Here is a 22,021-nt window from a genome sequence, read left to right on the forward strand (position 1 = left end):
AAAAAGAAATGTTACAGTATATTGAAACGCTGATCTTTAAAGACATAAATTAGCCAGATGAATGCATGGATTGAGCTGATGTATATAGAAATTAACTACATAAGTGAAGTTTTAAGACGAAAACAGAGCAAACAATATTACGAAAATAACTAGTATATACAACAATTTTATCCCAGGCTTCTGCATACCTTACAATCAATAACGAACTTTAATTGATAAGTATATTTAAAAAAGGCATATTTCTGCAGGTCGGTCCTGACTGACACATTGACGTTCACTTACATAAATAGCCAAAATAGAATATGATGCAAGATGAAGAAGTTAGAATCGGCTGTTCATAATATTAGATTTATCATTACTAAATCTCAAACTAGTTAGACACTGTTATACGACGGGTTACATGTTGAGGTAGATCTGCATAGACACAACACAAATATACCCAAATAACAGTTCAGTAGGCTATATAAGTGTTATGTATAGTTTTAGTGTTTTAATGCACAGAATTCTCACAACAACCAACTCACATCCGAGTCTATGGGCTGTTGTTTGGTTTGTTTTTTTTTTGTTTGTTTGACCGATGTTCAAGAAATAATATAAAGTTGATCGGTTGTGAGCTGAAACAATGTAAAAGACATATTTTCCGCTTCTTTTGTTTATCATAAGTCCTAAACAGTAAACCATTGATAATTATACCCACACCATTGAACGTCCAATTTTCTCCACACGCTGTATTTCAAGTTTAGCTTCCTTTTTAATATTGATTAAATTAACCTAATTTTGAGTTGGTGTTGAGTCATTGCAGGACGGCGTAATCTTTGAGGCCTTCGCGGGTCAGGGTACATAAAGTTGTTTCTGCTCAACAATGATCAGATAAAATCATTTCTTCATACCGTTTACATACTTTTTATCAGAAAATTAACCATAATGATAAACTGACTGATTTGTGCGGCTATTGACAACGTTTAAAATTCCAACTTACCTTTAAATATGGCACCCTCACAACAAAATGGTAAGTTTTAATTTTAAGTTTTAAAATGGTAAGTTTTTATTTTGTTTCTGAAATTTAGACTTGTATTCCATGCACCACTTCCTCCACTGTGTCATACCTGATTTCAGATTATTTGGTGGTATAGTAAATTAATTAATCCAAAGAAAACCTGTGATCAGTATTTTACTGTTTTATTCCAGATCTCAAAATTCATGACAGCACTATTATGAGTAAAGAATAACCAAAAAACACATCCACAGTCAATTTAAAAACAAAAAAGGTTCTGTAAAGTACTTATTATTTTTTCGCGGATTGTCTTCAAAAATATGTTTACAGGAAATTATTTTCGTGTATTTAAGAGAATACTGAAAAACAAATCTTAAAATCTTAAAATTTTCCAAGATATAATATGGCCGAAATTATTCAAGCATGTCAAACAGGTATCATCATGGGTGGCTTTAATCCTCCTTTGATTCCTGCAATGTCGCTAATCTTTATGATCTGGATCAGAGATTAAAACAATGGAGCATGGATTATCACTACGCAAAAAAATTACTTTGGTAAGTGACAGGTGACAATTCTTTTCGAATCACTGATGAGTACCTTTAAACACCTGGCAAAGTGACCTGTCACCTTTTGAGCAAATCAATGCAAAACATATGAATTCACCAATATCAACGCCAGTCACTCATTCTTTATGGTAAGTTTGCGTTGTTTTTAGTTTTAATCGTCCTCTGTAGCAGGTCAGAAACCGCAAACATTGCCGTAGCTGTCTAACAGCCATTGCGTTGTTGCACACACTTCACAGTTTGTTAGAAGCTCACTCATTGGATCACTGGAGAGACACAGCCAATGGGATAGTGTGTGTCAAAGTGACATTAATCAGAAGCCAGCATATGCTGGTATCTACTTTTCTTTCATTTAACAGGAACAGCGGATCAAAAGAGGAATAAACTCGCATTTTGTTTTATACCCACCAAACCCTTAACACCTGAGTTTGCATATATTTAAACCATAATTTCCTTTTCCTGCTCTTAAAAAAATTTAGCTGGACTGTTGGGCTTTCTTAGCGCAACTTCCGGCACCCTGGCAAAGATTTCACTTCATTATTACTACTACCTATAGTATATTATTCAATACTGGATATTTCTTTCGCTGGAATTATTTTTCGCAGTAACTTATTGACCGCGAAATCCGCGAAAATTAGAAACTTCACGGTATTGTTTTGTAACTGCCTGGTAGCAGTCGACTCTGTATCGGATATCCCGCAGCGCTGATCATGTAACCACAGGCGCACAGACTACGTTCTCACAACACAACAACAAACAGCACATGAAGTCGTTTTTCTCTACACAGGTGTTTTTACTATGTATTTCAGTCGTCTTAAACGAATGACAGATAACCAAATCCTCTTTTTCCATTTGTTTACAGCATATAAAAAACGAACAATAATTGGGGACAGTTCCTTATAAAGATGTCACATAAAAGGCAGACATTACTGTGGTGTGCTATTTGTACGGTGAATTTGATTTATTTATTTATTTTATGGGTGTTTTATGCCATACTCAAGAATATTTCACTTAAACAGCGGCACCCAGAATTATGGTGGGAGGAAACCGGGCAGATTCAGGGGGAAACTCACGACAATCCACAGCTTAACAAAGCAATTTGTCTGTGAAGTACTACGTATAATCTCAGCTACTAATACAAATCGCATCCACTTGGTTATTCTGTCTGCTACCACACCTCACACTCACCTGAATACATCTAGACATAAATCTGAATTTGTTCACACGTCTTCAACCCACACCTCACACTCACCTGAACACATCTAGACATAAATCTGAATTTGCTCACACGTTTTCAACCCACACCTCACACTCACCTGAACACATCTAGACATAAATCTGAATTTGCTCACACGTCTTCAACCCACACCTCACACTCACCTGAACACATCTAGACATAAATCTGAATTTGCTCACACGTTTTCAACCCACACCTCACACTCACCTGAACACATCTAGACATAAATCTGAATTTGCTCACACGTTTTTTAACCCACACCTCACACTCACCTGAATACATCTAGACACAAATCTGAATTTGCTCACACGTTTTCAACCCACACCTCACTCACCTGAACACATCTAGACATAAATCTGAATTTGCTCACATGTTTTCAACCCACACCTCACTCACCTCAATACATCTAGACACAAATCTGAATTTGCTCACACGTTTTCAACCCACACCTCACTCCCCTGAACACATCTAGACATAAATCTGAATTTGCTCACATGTTTTCAACCCACACCTCACTCACCTGAATACATCTAGACACAAATCTGAATTTGCTCACACGTTTTCAACCCACACCTCACTCACCTGAACACATCTAGACATAAATCTGAATTTGCTCACATGTTTTCAACCCACACCTCACACTCACCTGAATACATCTAGACATCAATCTGAATTCGCTCACACGTTTTCAACCCACTCCTCACACTCACCTGAACACATCTAGACATAAATCTGAATTTGCTCACACGTTTTCAACCCACACCTCACTCTCACCTGAATACATCTAGACACAAATCTGAATTTGCCCACGTTTTCAACCCAATCTTGTAGCCAACTTTCCCAAGCCAATACAAAAGAGCCATGCCTGGATGTGAACTCCCTTCCAGCCATACCTTTTAATCCTGGGCCTGTTTTACTAGGGGGGGAGTGCTGCACCACTTTGGTACCTCCGTATAACACATGAAGTTTTCCGTCCATCTCCAGGTCTAGGTAGCGATCCAAATCCATGGTCTCAGCTGGCTCCTGTGACAACATCAGAAGTTTCAATTTCATCATGTATGTATAATCAAGATTATTTTACTTACAAGATGGTGATCAGAATAAGGAGCTGAAGAAATCAAGCTCGCCTCTGCACAACCAACGACACATTTCCTGTCCCAAACGCACAATCAATAATAGCAGGCTAAAGCTGAAAAAGAAGCCTCAAAATACCCTGACTTCATACCCAGGCACCCCATGAGGTCTAGATTAAGAAAACAGGAACTCAGCCCATTGGGCAAGCTTGGCAAAAAAGGCAACTAAACTAAAGCTCCCCCATCTGGGCCCTGTGAACAGAACCGGTCCACATCAAATTTGCTCTTAACAAGTGTGGTGTGTCATGATTAAGTCAGTGTTGCTGGCGATACTGTTGACGGATATTTTAAATATAGTTTTAGTTCACTGTATAAGAACTATATTTCATGATACTGAAGGCCATTGTATAAGAACTATAGTTCATGATACTGAAGGCCATTGTATGAGAACTATATTTCATGATACTGAAGGCCACTGTATAAGAACTATATTTCATGATACTGAAGGCCACTGTATGAGAACTATATTTCATGATACTGAAGGCCACTGTATGAGAGCTATAGTTCATGATACTGAAGGCCACTGTATGAGAACTATATTTCATGATACTGAAGGCCATCGTATAAGAACTATATTTCATGATACTGAAGACCACTGTATGAGAACTATATTTCATGATACTGAAGGCCATCGTATAAGAACTATATTTCATGATACTGAAGACCACTGTATGAGAAATATATTTCATGATACTGAAGGCCACTGTATAAGAATTATATGTAATTAATTTTGTGTGATTTTTGTTCATCACGGTTGTTTTAAAACTTGTCTTTCATGTTTGTTCTTATTGTTTTGAAAATATCTGTCTATTTTTGTTTGATTTTGGATGTTCTCATTCCAATGAAAACCATTTACGCCAGATGAACATCCATTATGGGGCACTTCAAGCTGCTGTGTGGGCACTTTAAAACTTTGAATCAAACAAGTTGTGCATCCACTCAGTGCATCTTCACCACTGTGCTGACTAAATTATCTCCCTTGCCTTCATCACAGGAACAGACTCCCCCGTTAACATGGACTCGTCCACGATGCACGGCCCTCTTAGCAACAGCATGTCACATGGTACAAGCTTCTCATCTTGTGATCTACCTGAAAATAAAATCATCACCGCATGACCAAAGTTTTAATATTCTTTGCCAAATATAACACATTAAGTGTGCTGTGTACAAGTGTAAAATACAAACACTGTCTTAAGAGTTCCACTTAAGAGTACATGTATTTTGATTGATTGATTTATTTATTTGATTGGTGTTTTATGCCGTACTCAAGAATGTTTCACTTATACAACGATGACCAGCAATATAGTGGGAGGAATCCGGGCAAAGACTTGGGGAAATCCACGACCATCTGCAGGCCAGACTATCCCGCTTACGGTCAGAGGGGAAGCTTTGGTGAGGGGCTCCTGAGTCACTGTGCTGCGCCGGCATGATAACCACCTCGGCGGGATTTTCTGATGACTCAAATTTTCCCAGGTTATACATAACGTCGTGTAAGGTGTACATTTTATAATACTCCAAGGTAAGAATTAAGTCACGTAATTAAATACAGGTCACATGACAATTTACTTCTGGAAATGTTTTCACATCTTTGACAATATAGACAGCATGGAGTTGTGACAGCCTGTGGTCTTTTGCTGCTAACAACCGATGTGTCAAAACTGAGCCTTTCATCTCCGGCAGCTGAATGTAATTAGCTGGTTGATAATTACCTATAGACACAATGTCACCAGGTACGAGCTCATCACTCTTTATACCTCTCCATTTTCTGTTCCTATAAACCTGCAGAAACAAACAGAACTTACTGAGAACAAGATAACACAGGTAATGGAAAGGTAACAAACAATGTAGCAAAAGTAGGTAACAGTTGTTCTTATATCTGGTACAAAGTTTTGAACTTTAAAACCAATGTATGTTGTCTGTTTTTTTTGTTTGCTAGGTCACATTTAACATCATTTCTGTCATTTTATGACCAGAAGAGGAGGCCAGTGTCAGTGCTGACATACTAACAGTGCTGCCTCACTGTAACACTTTATCAAAGGCATCAAACATAACACTCCACTCAAGACACAGTATATGGTTACCTAGCAGATGTGCACTGAGCCTTCCCCCTCTAGCTGAGCACTAAGCCTACCACCTCCAGCTGAGCACTAAGCCTACCACCTCCAGCTGAGCACTAAGCCATGTCTGTACCTATATTGCCAATGTTTATTTTCAACATAAATGAGTTGGCCTTGAACCTGGGTCTCCCATTTAAATGGTAAATGCTCTGAAATTTGAAACTTATCCGAAGTTTTGGGCCCAGTTTCACGAAGATATAGTACACGTACGATAATGGCACATATAGGACAGTGGTACGGTAATAGTGACGTACAAAATACCATACACTGCTTTCTGAAACTGAGCCCTGGTTATCACCTGAAAAGAAGCAAACTAAAAATCTCTTACCTGAATCTGATAAGGTTTATTCCCCATTTTACGGATCTCTGACATGTTTCTCAGTTGTTGTTGTACAAGCGTGGCCTCAAACGCAACCAGCATGGCCAGCGTGAAGAGACTGTAATACCAGTACTCGTCCAAACACCAAAGACCCACGCAGAAGACTTGAAAGACGAAGAATGGAGCTGTGGCCCTTTCCTTGAACAGCTCCGCAAATAAGGGAATGTCCAACTGCATCCTTGATGGGGAATAAGCAGATCTTACTAAATTAAGGACTTAATTACAATTCTTCTTCTCGTGGTGCTTTGAGCCACAATGATCATTCTCATTACCACAATTATACAGTGTAGTGCTGCCTAACTGAAATACCATGCTTATTTTATTTGGGGACTTTAAGACTCAAATATAATTTTGAATGCAAGCAATGCACTTTACCATTAATTTGTGGTACTTTGCTAGAATTTTACTTTAATTCTTAATCATGTTAACAACAACAAAATTTATAAACCTGCAGTCCTAAATAAAAACAGAACAATTTCTCTTTGACTAACCAATGAATATTTTTGTTCACATTTACTTATTATCTGCTTGGGTTTAATGCCAACTGCAAGAATTTTCCACCTCTTACTTAGGTATAGGTGAGGACACAGGGCACGTTCTAAAGAGAACAAACACCTTTAGCCAGTTACCTGACCAACCTTCTGAGCTAGACAATGACAGTATTACCCTTCAAGACTATCCAAATACATCATTGACTTCGTACATGATTGTTCAAAGAGTCCTGCTTAACATATGCTTTCTATCCAATATCATTAGCTGTTTGATTTTTCATGTCTCCATCTCCTACTTTTTTTTTTTTTTCAGCTTACACATTTTTGCCAAACTTTTTCTCTGCTGCTTTGATGTCACTTTCTTCCTGGAAGCCTTTCCACTCCATGTAGGTCTGGATCTTGAGATCTACTGGGAATTCAAGCGGAACAAACTGCTTCTTCTCCTCAAAGTCAAACTTGTATCGGGTTTTCTGGAACAAGAACCATAACTCTTCCTCCCCATCACTCTGTAAAAGCAGAAACATTCAGGAGTTACATTTTGTTTACTTATTTGATTGTTGTTTTATGTCATAATCAAGAATATTTCACTTACATGACAGGGGCCAGCATTGTTTTGGGAGGAAACTGGACAGAGCCTGGGGGAAAACCCATGACCATCAGCAGGTTGCTGGCAGACCTTCCCACCTGTGTGGGAACTGCGACTGTCAAATTACATCACAGAATTGCATCCCAATATTCAAACATTTCTCTCTTCAAAATAAAAGTTGTTGCCTAATAACAGTGAAAGTAAAACCTAAAAACTAAGACTGCTATCTTGGAATAATTGTGAACTTAACTCATTACAAAATTATATTCATTATCCATTGGTGAGTAAAATAACTATAAAGAGTTGAGGGAACCAAAGCTATCATCACTTCTGGTCTTTAGATAATGTTTTACTTCTCATACTTTGTTAAGCAACAGTAAATTCACACTGCCCTAGAATCTCTTTTCTGTGAACCTTATCTCAAACTCTTTATTATCCCACATCAGACACACTACTCTGCGTTTCACTGAATCGCATCGGTCATGTGGGGGACCTTTATATTCAAGAACCCTGCAGCGATATGAGGTACAGCTGACTAGGTTATCTCCCTTTGTTTGGTTGTGAAAACCAGGTTACATCAGTGAAGTGCTTAGCCTGTACATCCATCTGAGCGCTGAATTGATTGGTCTTTTGCAGGGGAGAATGTGCTAACATGATGTACATAGGTCTGAGCGCTGAATTGATTGGTCTTTTGCAGGATAAATTTGTTGCATGGCTGCTTAGTGACATTATACAGAAATATATAGTGTCAGTAACCCTCTCTCAATATGAGGGTTGCAGACACCATATATTTCCATATGCTGTCAGTGAGTAACTAATACTATAATGCTTTACATTTTAACCTATGTACATCATGTTAGTACATTCTCCCCTGGGAGATAAATTCCTAGGAGCACCCTCACCTTATCATGGTGTAACTTGAGGAGCTCTGTGGAGCCATTATTCGGGGTAGGGACTACCTTAACCCAGGAGGCCTTGGTAGGATCAGATACCTGTAACATAGAGACAGACAGACTGGGTGTAAATGGGAAACTGCAGACTAAAAACTCGACAAAAAGTTCTCTCAAAACTATATTACTCTGATTTAGGCATACATGAGTGCACCCTCCATTATAATTCTTCCAGTCAGACAGCTACCACAAAACAGAAGTTGTGTAAGTTGTTACCTCTTCCCAGGTTGTTTTACTACCTGTTCTTGTCTGTTGGCTAAAAACAAGAGCTAATACAACTGTGAACAAAAGAGGCCATTTGGTGCTGTGATGCTGCAAAGTATTCCACTGAACTTGAACTCCATGTCATTATACACAAAAATTTATGCAGTCACCAGCTTTCCACTCTGATTAAATTTTTGTTGAGGTCTGTGCTCTACTTATTAACTGGGTCAATGCAATTGCGCTGTCTCCTGTCATTTGTGCTGTCCAGTCTACAGACAACATATTAACTTCGTAACGGCGTGCAGGTAACTTCTGAGAACACAGAGGGCTTCTGAGTTAAAATAACATTAAAACTTTTGGTTAAGAAATCACTATTCAACTTTCAGCCACATTTTTTTGCCGTAAATATGTGCACTACATGTCTCCTTTGTTATGCACACAACACGTGCTAGCTGACGGCATTTATGCATTGTGCTCTTGGTGAGCTAGCAGTGGGCAGAGAAAGGTGGCAATCAATTTAAACAGAATTTACACTTCACTAGTCAAAAACTTTCCATGAGCTGGTCATCGTTGACATTCCCTCATCTCGATAGTTATATTATTTCCCTCGGTGGACATTGTATCAGACAGGGATAGTGAGGGTTCCACATGCCAGTTGGGTATTACACACACTGCAAGTAGCTAACTGTAGATATAATTACTAATTATCAAAAGAAAATAAACCTGCAGATGGTTGTGGGTTCCAATTTGTGCGAATGATTGGTCTCACATCATGGTGAAACCGAACGATCGGTTATTTAAGGCTTGATTTGTTTATTTATTTGATTGGTGTTTTACGCCGTACTCAAGAATATTTCACTTATACGACGGCACCAGCATTATGGTGGGTGGAAACCGGGCAGAGCCCGGGGGAAACCCACGACCATCCGCAGGTTGCTGACAGACCTTCCCATGTACTATTTAAGGCTTGAAACCTGAAAGAAAACATATAACAATGGCATAACTATTGACTTTTACAGACTTTCAATGTTTTACCCTCAAGTCAAGAATGACAGCTGCAGACAGGGCCAAGAAATAAGCCTGAAAATAAACTTAATCATGACTCTGTGGACTGCGTGAATCTGTTACCAATAGCAGTGTTGAAAGATGTCCATGCAGTAGTGTCTGTGTTACAGTCACTTATGTGTAGTCGACCTTTCAGAATCGTCCGGTCTATCATTCGAATCTTTAGATAGGCATCACTGAGTATGACAACAGTAAACTTTTATTTCTATGACATATCGGTTAAAATCCCCATAAAGATTGGAGTATTTATGCTGCTTTTCACTTGTATTACCAACGATGCCGATTGTGCTAGAATCGTCACTTAGAAAAGCCACATAGTCAAAATACTTCATTCACAAAAGTGAATCTAGCATCCTCACCGAAGAGCAAGTAAGAGCACATCTCACGTGCACAGACCACAGGCAAAATAGCGACGTTAGGATCTGCAGCACGCCGATAATCGCCAAAACGATCAGCCCCGCTTCGAAATAATCCTGTAGACCGTACAGCACTGTCCAACAATAAAACCATAATACATATATCAGAGCGAACGGCCCAACATAGCCATGGAAAACAAGGGGCCGTATGTTGTAATAAGCGACCCGCTGTATTTCTTCGTTCAGGGAACCGGCTGCCATCTTTAAAACTAATGGCAATGAATACGCTACGGGCGTTTGGTTGGTTATTTCTCACCATACCACAAACTGTTAAAATGTGATAGTGAAATCAACAAAATAGTTTTAAAGTGATACAAGGTAAAAATTATACAAAGATAAAAATTGTGTCGTCTGCTTATTTGTTTCCCTGTTGTTACGACTTCCGGTAATTTGTAAACATTTCAAACTGGAACACGTGGTTGTCGAGTAAAGTGACGGTGTAAACAGCTGTTTTAGGAGATTCGTGATGATGCTAAGTAGCACATCATTTCGTTTCATTTGTTGAACTATGTAAGCAATGTGTCAAGGACGTGAAACTTTGACAATCATCTTGCCATTTTTTTCCGATTCTAAAATAACACATCCCCATCCTGCTCTAGTACTCACCAATAGAGTCGCTGCGAGTTTAAATCTAGCACATGCTGGCCGTATTTACATCTTCGATTGTACATGGGATCGTTGGTTTCCGGTGTCCTCCCACAATAATGCTGGCTGCCGTTGTTTAAGGGAAATATTCTTTACAACAGCATAAAACGGTTACCAAACTACGTTCAATGTATAAATATACCTGTGAATTGTGCAGATTAACCAAAATATTCAAACTCTACGCACCATAAACTACACACAATGGCAAAAACGTATTTTACTATTGAACACTCAACCTTTTTAATCCCAATTAAGTAATTTGTGTACCCATGCCGTTTCATTCCAAGTCATTTCATACCTAAGTCTTTTAATCGCAAGTCACTTCATACCCAATATAATTAGGGAGTATTGGTTTCCAACAGGTATACTTCATCAAAAGATGATACCTGCCTCTAATTTATAAAATGTGAGTATACTTTGCAGTAAATGGAATGGATTAAAAGATGAAAGACTCTAAATTGTCAGATCCACAGTCAGGCATTTTGCAATTCTGTAAGCCATACTTTTTACATTGTTTCTATTAAAATTGTGGGTGCATGTGTTTCAGGGATAACCTGTTGTTATGGGTGAAATTTACATGAACAGTTTAATGGATTACCTTAAGCCGTTAATTAAACATCAGTGATAACACAGAGATGTCTGACTGTGGTGACACAGTGCCATCAGATCACAAAGTCTACACTCATCACACAGACAAATTTAAGTCTACAGGTATCACACAGACAAAACAAAGTCTACAGTCATCACACAGACAAATTTAAGTCTACAGGTATCACACAGACAAAACAAAGTCTACAGTCATCACACAGACAAATTTAAGTCTACAGGTACCACACAGACAAAACAAAGTCTACACTCATCACACAGACAAATTTAAGTCTACAGGTATCACACAGACAAAACAGAGTCTACACTCGTCACAGAGACAAATTTAAGTCTACAGGTATCACACAGACAAAACAAAGTCTACACTCGTCATACAGACAAATTTAAGTCTACAGGTACCACACAGACAAAACAAAGCCTACACTCGTCACACAGACAAATTTAAGTCTACAGGTACCACACAGACAAAACAAAGTCTACAGTCATCACACAGACAAATTTAAGTCTACAGGTACCACACAGACAAAACAAAGTCTACAGTCATCACACAGACAAATTTAAGTCTACAGGTACCACACAGACAAAACAAAGTCTACAGTCATCACACAGACAAAACAAAGTCTACAGTCATCACACAGACAAAACAAAGTCTACACTCATCACATAGACAAAATAAAGTATTGCACATACTTGAGGTTTTCTAACCAAACAGGTCATACTTACATGAAGTCAAATATAGTGTGAAGTGTATAGATATTTTAAGCTTTACAGGGTTAAATGTACAGGGTTGGAAATGACTTGGTATGAAGGGGTGTGGGCAAGGCATGATAATGAAATCACCTGGTACAGCAGCAAAAATGTCAGTAATTTAGCTGTAAGCCTTTGATTTATTTATTTATTTGATTGGTGTTTTATGCCGTACTCAAGAATATTTCACTTATACAACAGCCGCCAGCATTATGGTGGTAGGAAACTGGGCAGAGCCCGGTGGAAACCTGCGACCATCCGCACATACCTTCCCACATACTGCCGGACAGGAAGCTAGCATGAGCTGGACTTGAACTCACAGCGACCGCATTGGTGAAAGTCTCCTGGGTCATTACGCTGCAATAACGTGCTAACCAGCTGAGCCACGGAGACCTCCTGTAAGCTTTTGAGAACTTTTCGATTCAGTCTCATGCATGGGGTGCGTTAGACTGTGTTTGTTAGAAGTTAGCATTACAGATATGGGCAGATGAATGTCTGCGTTAATATCCAGTCTGTTTTGTATGGTTTTACAGGGATTCAGTCTCATGCATGGGGTGCCATTAGGCCGTTTGTGTTAGAAGTTAGCATTACAGATATGGGCAGATGAATATCTGCAGTAATATCCAGTCTGTTTTGTATGGTTTTACAGGGATTCAGTCTCATGCATGGGGTGCCATTAGGCCGTTTGTGTTAGAAGTTAGCATTACAGATATAGGCAGATGAATGTCTGCGTTAATATCCAGTCTGTTTTGTCTGGTTTTACAGGGATTCAGTCTCATGCATGGGGTGCCATTAGGCCGTTTGTGTTAGAAGTTAGCATTACAGATATGGGCAGATGAATATCTGCAGTAATATCCAGTCTGTTTTGTATGGTTTTACAGGGATTCAGTCTCATGCATGGGGTGCCATTAGGCCGTTTGTGTTAGAAGTTAGCATTACAGATATGGGCAGATGAATATCTGCAGTAATATCTAATCTGTTTTGTATGGTTTTACAGGGATTCAGTCTCATGCATGGGGTGCCATTAGGCCGTTTGTGTTAGAAGTTAGCATTACAGATATGGGCAGATGAATGTCTGCAGTAATATCTAATCTGTTTTGTATGGTTTTACAGGGATTCAGTCTCATGCATGGGGTGCCATTAGGCCGTTTGTGTTAGAAGTTAGCATTACAGATATGGGCAGATGAATATCTGCAGTAATATCTAGTCTGTTTTGTCTGGTTTTACAGGGATTCAGTCTCATGCATGGGGTGCGTTAGGCTGTGTGTGTTAGAAGTTAGCATTACAGATATGGGCAGATGAATGTCTGCAGTAATATCTAATCTGTTTTGTCTGGTTTTACAGGGATTCAGTCTCATGCCTGGGGTGCCGTTAGTCTGTGCGTGTTAGAAGTTAGCATTACAGATGAATATCTGCGGTAATATCTAGTCTGTTTTGTATGGTTTTACAGGGATTCAGTCTCATGCATGGGGTGCGTTAGTCTGTGTGTGTTAGAAGTTAGCATTACAGATATGGGTAGATGAATGTCTGCGTTAATATCAAGTCTGTTTTGTATGGTTTCACAGGGACATATCCATTGAGCTGGTGAAGCGGCATTGTAGTCGATATTTTGAGAGTTATGCTTCATGTGTGGACAAGTTCCCCTACACGTGGCACTTGGATTGTGACAAACAGAAAGCCAAGCTGAACAAATGTGCTGAAGGACAGTAAGTTTATTTTCTTACAGCTGCATGCAGCAGGATTGTCTGTTACTGAACTTACGCTGACTTTAAAGTGGAAGGCTGCCTTTCCAATGTTCGCATAAGGCTACCATTAACAATTGCTTGAATCTTATTCTGATTAATGAACTGTCTGTTTAAGTACTACTTTTATGGAGGGAACCATGGGGAAATGATTAAAATGCTTGTCTCTATGACACACAGGTTGTGGGTTCAATCCCAGTTGTGGACAGGGAATTTGTAGATTTCCCTGCTCTCACTGACTGTGAAGCCTAGGTGACCATAAAAGGTCGACAATGCTTGTATGGCCGTTTGCACGGACTAATGTTTGTTGAAAACTGCATGACTTTTATCAATATGATGTGTTTATCACATGTGTGAAAGTTCGTCAGCTACTTGTCAAAGGTTGGTGGCTTATGTCATGCACTCTGCACTTTTCTCGCACTAAAACTGGCCACTGTGGCATAGGTGAAAAATTCAGGAGTACTGTAATCCTTCAACTTTTTCGTGTGTTTACAAGGTGATTATTAAAGCATATTCTGAGGGCATTTTTCTGTGTACACTGATAAAATTATACTTTTTGTGAAGGCCTGAAATTGGCCCAACAAACCCGTATAGTTTTGTCTCCTTTAATAAATCAATGTTGTTTTTCCAAGGTACTAAAATTGTCTGCCATCTTTATCTCTCAATTATTATTAAATGATATAAATTGTGTGCTGTGCTGTATTTCCTGGAAGTCTTGTTGTTTAATGATAAAAGGGAAATAACTCCAGCTGAAATCTTAGAACTCCTTAATCTGTTTCCAGCCCAACGATACAGAACATAAAATATGGATGTGTGGACTCCTTCGAAAAGTATGACGAATGTATCAGCACTCACCCATCCAAAGCTGAGCTTTGTGGCCAGTTTTTAAATGCGTTTAAAAAATGCGCCAAAAAATTTTACACTGCAGAAGGTAAGATTTGGTACAGGATCACAGTGATGAACACAGATGAAAATGGGCAGGTAATGGATGAAAGTGATGGTCATTTGGGATAACTCCTCATGATATTTTCATTTCTGTTGTGTATCATGTAACCCATCCCTGTCAGGTTGTACATTAAAGGCGTGAAACAATGGACTGATCCTCAGATTAGTGTTGTGACAGATCCAGTCTAGCTGTGTTTATATTCTTTGTTACAGTCCACATATTGAAGCTAGCACACGTACATGTACATTGGACTGATCCTCAGGTTAGTGTTGTGACTGATCCAGTCTAGCTGTGTTTATATTCTTTGTTACAGTCCGCATATTGAAGCTAGCACACGTACATGTACAATGGACTGATCCTCAGGTTAGTGTTGTGACTGATCCAGTCTAGCTGTATTTATATTCTTTGTTACAGTCCGCATATTGAAGCTAGCACACGTACATGTACAATGGACTGATCCTCAGATTAGTGTTGTGACAGATCCAGTCTAGCTGTGTTTATATTCTTTGTGACAGTCCGCATATTGAAGCTAGCACACGTACATGTACAATGCACTGATCCTCAGATTAGTGTTGTGACAGATCCAGTCTAGCTGTGTTTATATTCTTTGTTACAGTCCGCATATTGAAGCTAGCACACGTACATGTACATTGGACTGATCCTCAGGTTAGTGTTGTGACTGATCCAGTCTAGCTGTGTTTATATTCTTTGTTACAGTCCGCATATTGAAGCTAGCACACGTACGTACAATGGACTGATCCTCAGGTTAGTGTTGTGACTGATCCAGTCTAGCTGTATTTATATTCTTTGTTACAGTCCACATATTGAAGCTAGCACACGTACATGTACAATGGACTGATCCTCAGATTAGTGTTGTGACAGATCCAGTCTAGCTGTGTTTATATTCTTTGTGACAGTCCGCATATTGAAGCTAGCACACGTACATGTACAATGCACTGATCCTCAGATTAGTGTTGTGACAGATCCAGTCTAGCTGTGTTTATATTCTTTGTGACAGTCCGCATATTGAAGCTAGCACACGTACATGTACAATGGACTGATCCTCAGATTAGTGTTGTGACAGATCCAGTCTAGCTGTGTTTATATTCTTTGTGACAGTCCGCATATTGAAGCTAGCACACGTACATGTACAGTGGACTGATCCTCAGATTAGTGTTGTGACAGATCCAGTCTAGCTGTGTTTATATTCTTTGTGACAGTCCGCATATTGAAGCTAGCACACGTACATATACAATGGACTGATCCTCAGATTAGTGTTGTGACAGATCCAGTCTAGCTGTGTTTATATTCTTTGTGACAGTCCGCATATTGAAGCTAGCACACGTACATGTACAATGGACTGATCCTCAGATTAGTGTTGTGACAGATCCAGTCTAGCTGTGTTTATATTCTTTGTGACAGTCCGCATATTGAAGCTAGCACACGTACATGTACAATGGACTGATCCTCAGATTAGTGTTGTGACAGATCCAGTCTAGCTGTGTTTATATTCTTTGTGACAGTCTGCATATTGAAGCTAGCACACGTACATGTACAATAGACTGATCCTCAGATTAGTGTTGTGACCGATCCAGTCTAGCTGTGTTTATATTCTTTGTGACAATCTGCATATTGAAGCTAGCACACGTACATGTACAATAGACTGATCCTCAGATTAGTGTTGTGACTGATCCAGTCTAGCTGTGTTTATATTCTTTGTGACAATCTGCATATTGAAGTTAGCACACGTACATGTACAATGGACTGATCCTCAGATTAGTGTTGTGACAGATCCAGTCTAGCTGTGTTTATATTCTTTGTGACAGTCTGCATATTGAAGCTAGCACACGTACATGTACAATAGACTGATCCTCAGATTAGTGTTGTGACCGATCCAGTCTAGCTGTGTTTATATTCTTTGTGACAATCTGCATATTGAAGTTAGCACACGTACATGTACAATGGACTGATCCTCAGATTAGTGTTGTGACAGATCCAGTCTAGCTGTGTTTATATTCTTTGTGACAATCTGCATATTGAAGTTAGCACACGTACATGTACAATGGACTGATCCTCAGATTAGTGTTGTGACTGATCCAGTCTAGCTGTGTTTATATTCTTTGTGACAGTCCGCATATTGAAGCTAGCACACGTACATGTATAATGGACTGATCCTCAGATTAGTGTTGTGACAGATCCAGTCTAGCTGTGTTTATATTCTTTGTGACAGTCCGCATATTGAAGCTAGCACATGTACATGTACAATGGACTGATCCTCAGGTTAGTGTTGTGACTGATCCAGTGTAGAGAGGTCATACTTATCCTTCAGATCAAGACAGATGAAGGGCTGTAAACTTCCATTGCCTCCTCTTCTCGTGGGGAACTAGCACTTGGCTGATATTTGTGATCAGATGGCTGTTTACTTGGCTGACATTTGTGATCAGTTGGCTGTTCACTTGGCTGACATTTGTGATCAGTTGGCTGTTCACTTGGCTGACATTTGTGATCAGATAGCTGTTCACTTGACTGACATTTCTGATCAGATGGCTGTTCACTTGACATACATTTGTGATCAGATGGCTGTTCACTTGGCTGACATGGTCAGATGGTTGTTCACTAGGATGACATTAATGGCCAGATGGTCGTTCATTGAGCTGACATTCATGATTAGGTGGTCGTTCAATTGGCTGACATTTGTGGTCAGATGGCCGTTCACTTGGCAGACATTTGTGGTCAGATGACCGTTCATGATATCTTACATGAAGTTTGTCAGGAATCACTTGTAAGTCCCCCCAATATGCCATACCCTGACTGGACTCTCTTTCCTGGAGAAAATCGTTGGTGCTTTAATCCAAGCACTCGCATTCACACACCCATAAAGTGAAGGACAGACATTGACCAGAATAGCGGAATTTAATTTGTCACCATTATTAACAAGATGTGGCTGAGTAGCCTCTGGGGGGTATTTCTCTTTTGGAAATGCTTTTGTTTTGGAAATTGATATATTGTCACCTTTTGGTTCTTGGCTTCCCAGAATTAGTTAAGCAATGTTTCTAGAATTGCTGTGTATAGCCTGAAGCACCTTAGGTAAGCCGCCCTTGTCACGTCTGGACTAGCCGCCAGAGTATTTATGACATCTAGCACCGTCACTTGCAGAATTCATGCAACGCTGTCTGCAAAGCTGTGCAGAAATGTGGATCTGGCGTGAAATTTCAACAGTGTACTCAACTTGAGAAGGCTCCAAAGGCTGATTTCACACAACCATTTCTGACTTAAGTCAAAAATTGAAACGTGATCATGAAGCCTACTTTTCAATTTTAGAAATTATAACTTTGGCCACGTCATCAATATGTAGCTAAAGACAAAATGTGTCCAATTTTCTACTTCCAAAACCAAAAACTAAGCATTGTGACAATGTTTTAAATCATGACTTGTCAGAAATTGCTTTGTGGAATTGGTCTCAGTAGTCCTGTGATACTGTATACTTAAGCTGAGCCTAAGATAGCAGAGTTAACATCCCAGATCAGTTATACCTTAGTTAGGTAGGCACACAGTCACTACTGCCCTTTGTTACACCAGCATTGTCATGGTGGTAAGATGCTAATGTGATACCCAGACTGTTGGCCTTGGTCAGTGTGACCAATAAACCCTGGTTATGTAGGCACACAGTCAGTGCTGCCCTTTGTTACACCAGCATTGTCATGGTTGTAATGTACTAATGTGATACCCAGACTGTTGGCCTTGGTCAGTGTGACCAATAAACCCTGATTATGTAGGCACACAGTCAGTGCTGCCCTTTGTTACACCAGCATTGTCATGGTTGTAATGTACTAATGTGATACCCAGACTGTTGGCCTTGGTCAGTGTGACCAATAAACCCTGGTTATGTAGGCACACAGTCAGTGCTGCCCTTTGTTACACTAGCATTGTCATGGTGGTAACATGCTAATGTGATACCTAGACTGTTGGCCTTGGTCAGTGTGACCAATAAACCCTGGTTATGTAGGCATACAGTCAGTGCTGCCCTTTGTTACACCAGCATTGTCATGGTTGTAACATGCTAATGTGATACCCAGACTGTTGGCCTTGGTCAGTGTGACCAATAAACCCTGATTATGTAGGCATACAGTCAGTACTGCCCTTTGTTACACCAGCATTGTCGTGGTTGTAACATGCTAATGTGATACCCAGACTGTTGGCCTTGGTCAGTGTGACCAATAAACCCTGATTATGTAGGCACACAGTCAGTGCTGCCCTTTGTTACACCAGCATTGTCATGGTTGTAATGTACTAATGTGATACCTAGACTGTTGGCCTTGGTCAGTGTGACCAATAAACCCTGATTATGTAGGCACACAGTCAGTGCTGCCCTTTGTTACACCAGCATTGTCATGGTTGTAACATGCTAATGTGATACCTAGACTGTTGGCCTTGGTCAGTGTGACCAATAAACCCTGGTTATGTAGGCATACAGTCAGTGCTGCCCTTTGTTACACCAGCATTGTCATGGTTGTAACATGCTAATGTGATACCCAGACTGTTGGCCTTGGTCAGTGTGACCAATAAACCCTGGTTATGTAGACACACAGTCAGTACTGCCCTTTGTTACACCAGCATTGTCATGGTTGTAATGTACTAATGTGATACCCAGACTGTTGGCCTTGGTCAGTGTGACCAATAAACCCTGATTATGTAGGCACACAGTCAGTGCTGCCCTTTGTTACACCAGCATTGTCATGGTTGTAACATGCTAATGTGATACCCAGACTGTTGGCCTTGGTCAGTGTGACCAATAAACCCTAATTATCCTTTCATCAAAAACTTATCTTGTACACAGATATAAAACTATGCTTTGTAATAGAGATTTTTAATTCTTGTTTATTTGCAGATATTAAAAGTGTTTCTGACAGAGGAGCCAAATCTTGATACTTACCATATGTTACAACCAAGGACAATACAGAAAGTGTCATTCACATACACTCAAGAGCCAAATGCAGATCTCTGTGGCTTGCATCACCTGCAGCCATGTGACAGTTGTACGAGCGGCATGAAAACAGATTTGTATCCAATTGGGTTTAGGACGTGGGTGTACCTCTGTTTTGTGATGAAAGTGATGATGGCCATCAACAGATATATGTTTTTTGGGCTTAACCCCACCTTACCCTCTAGAACAGTTTTTATTGTCCTTTTGAAAGAATATTTTGGTCCAAGTTTTAATTTCTTTAAAATGCCTCTTTCATTAGCCAGAATAAGAAAAAAAAATCCATACTGACCTTCCATGTTTTTTTCAGATAGGGTTGGTATATTTGAACAAAACCTTCTTTGAAATTAGTCTGGGGCTACAGTAAAACTGTTGCCTGTGTTCTGCTTTTCTGTTCATGGACAGATCTTGGAAACCAAGCCTTCTCATTTCTTTCACATTTTTTCTGAGTTGTGCCCAGAGTTTGTTACAAATGAATTCATAGAAAAATAATCACATTTTACTTAGAATGCAACTTCTGACCATAATGAACATGTCTTTGCTGTGGCCACATATCTTAATATGATCAAATATATCAGCCATAATTGTGTGGAGAGTGGCGTCGTCGTCGTCGAAGGCTATATACATGTATGCGTTTGGACTTCTGATCAAATATATCAGACATAATTGTGTGGAGAGTGTCGTCGTCGTCGAAGGCTATATACATGTATGCGCATGGACTTCTGATCAAATATATCAGACATAATTGTGTGGAGAGTGGCGTCGTCGTCGTCGAAGGCTATATACATGTATGCGCATGGACTTCTGATCAAATATATCAGACATAATTGTGTGGAGAGTGGCGTCGTCGTCGAAGGCTATATACATGTATGCGTTTGGACTTCTGATCAAATATATCAGCCATAATTGTGTGGAGAGTGGCCTCGTCGTCGTCGAAGGCTATATACATGTATGCGTTTGGACTTCTGATCAAATATATCAGACATAATTGTGTGGAGAGTGGCGTCGTCGTCGAAGGCTATATACATGTATGCGCATGGACTTCTGATCAAATATATCAGCCATAATTGTGTGGAGAGTGGCGTCGTCGTCGAAGGCTATATACATGTATGCGCATGGACCTCTGATCAAATATATCAGCCATAATTGTGTGGGAAAATACTTGGGTTTGTGCAATATATGTGTGTTTTTTGTAGACAGATGTTTTCACAGATTTCACATACAAGAATATTACCCTTTTCAGTAGGCTTCACACTGGTTTGTGGATGAAGCACTCAAGGTACAGGTTACTGCCTTTGTCTCTGAGGATAAGGTTTGTTGGAGGAAGAAACCACAGTAATGATGACGGATTAGAAGAGACCACTTTGATAGCCTAATGAAGTTGAGAGAACTGGGATCAAACCCAAAGACTTTAAAAATGGTACGTGTTGCTGCCTCAGTGGGTGCTCACATGAAGTTGGGAGAACTGGGATCAAACCCAAAGACTTTAAAAATGGTACGTGTTGTTGCCTCAGTGGGTGCTCACATGAAGTTGGGAGAACTGGGATCAAACCCAAAGACTTTAAAAATGGTACGTGTTGCTGCCTCAGTGGGTGCTCACATGAAGTTGGGAGAACTGGGATCAAACCCAAAGACTTTAAAAATGGTACGTGTTGCTGCCTCAGTGGGTGCTCACATGAAGTTGGGAGAACTGGGGTCAAACCCAAAGACTTTAAAAATGGTACATGTTGCTGCCTCAGTGGGTGCTCACACGGAGAGGCTAGAGCAAGGAATCAGCACTGGTTGGTCCGGTGTCAGTATAATGTAACTGGGTGGGGGTGTCATGTCTGGCGTCTTTGGCAAGATACTTCAGTGCTGGCAGCACTTTGACGGCATGAACTCGCGCTGCCGCAGGAAGACACAATATACATGTAGGTTCACACACCTCTTACCAACGTCACTGGGAACCCATACTTCTCAAGTACCAGAAGTACAACTGAATTAACACTTCCAATAATGCAAGGACACATACATTGTTTATTTATTGATTCTCTATATCTGATCGGCGTGTGAAGAATTGTTCAAGTACTTACACAGGTGTATGATCATGCCGTCGGATTTATGGGCAGAGGAAACCAGAAGTCAGGGACTAACTCATGTGACTTCCCTCTGCCATGAGAGTGACAAACCTACCCACTTGAAGAAAGTCTGTCCCGGTACATTGCGAATGGGAGAGGCTT

The 22,021-nt window shown here is 39.9% G+C and overlaps 2 protein-coding genes across 2 annotated transcripts in view; one reads left to right on the forward strand and one right to left on the reverse strand.

Moving 5' to 3' along the window:
- The window catches only part of LOC135480110 (endoplasmic reticulum transmembrane helix translocase-like), a 44,273-nt gene extending 33,937 nt beyond the window's left edge, over nt 1-10,336 (reverse strand). The window contains exons 1-7 of the mRNA XM_064759868.1: nt 10,079-10,336; nt 8,403-8,492; nt 7,233-7,420; nt 6,373-6,601; nt 5,637-5,706; nt 4,911-5,017; nt 3,688-3,817 (exon numbers count right to left, since the gene is read on the reverse strand). Coding sequence (XP_064615938.1) covers nt 3,688-3,817; nt 4,911-5,017; nt 5,637-5,706; nt 6,373-6,601; nt 7,233-7,420; nt 8,403-8,492; nt 10,079-10,336 — 1,072 coding nt within the window. The remainder of the gene's footprint in view (nt 1-3,687; nt 3,818-4,910; nt 5,018-5,636; nt 5,707-6,372; nt 6,602-7,232; nt 7,421-8,402; nt 8,493-10,078) is intronic.
- Nucleotides 10,337-10,520: 184 nt separating this feature from the next.
- LOC135480712 (coiled-coil-helix-coiled-coil-helix domain-containing protein 5-like) lies at nt 10,521-20,951 on the forward strand. Its single transcript, XM_064760620.1, has 4 exons — nt 10,521-10,645; nt 13,699-13,839; nt 14,658-14,806; nt 19,710-20,951. Coding segments are annotated over exons 1-4 (330 nt in total). The 5' UTR covers nt 10,521-10,643; the 3' UTR covers nt 19,748-20,951.
- The last annotated feature ends 1,070 nt before the right edge of the window (nt 20,952-22,021 follow it).

Source organism: Liolophura sinensis, chromosome 13 (genome assembly GCF_032854445.1).
Source record: "Liolophura sinensis isolate JHLJ2023 chromosome 13, CUHK_Ljap_v2, whole genome shotgun sequence".
NCBI classification, from domain to species: Eukaryota; Metazoa; Mollusca; class Polyplacophora; order Chitonida; family Chitonidae; genus Liolophura; species Liolophura sinensis.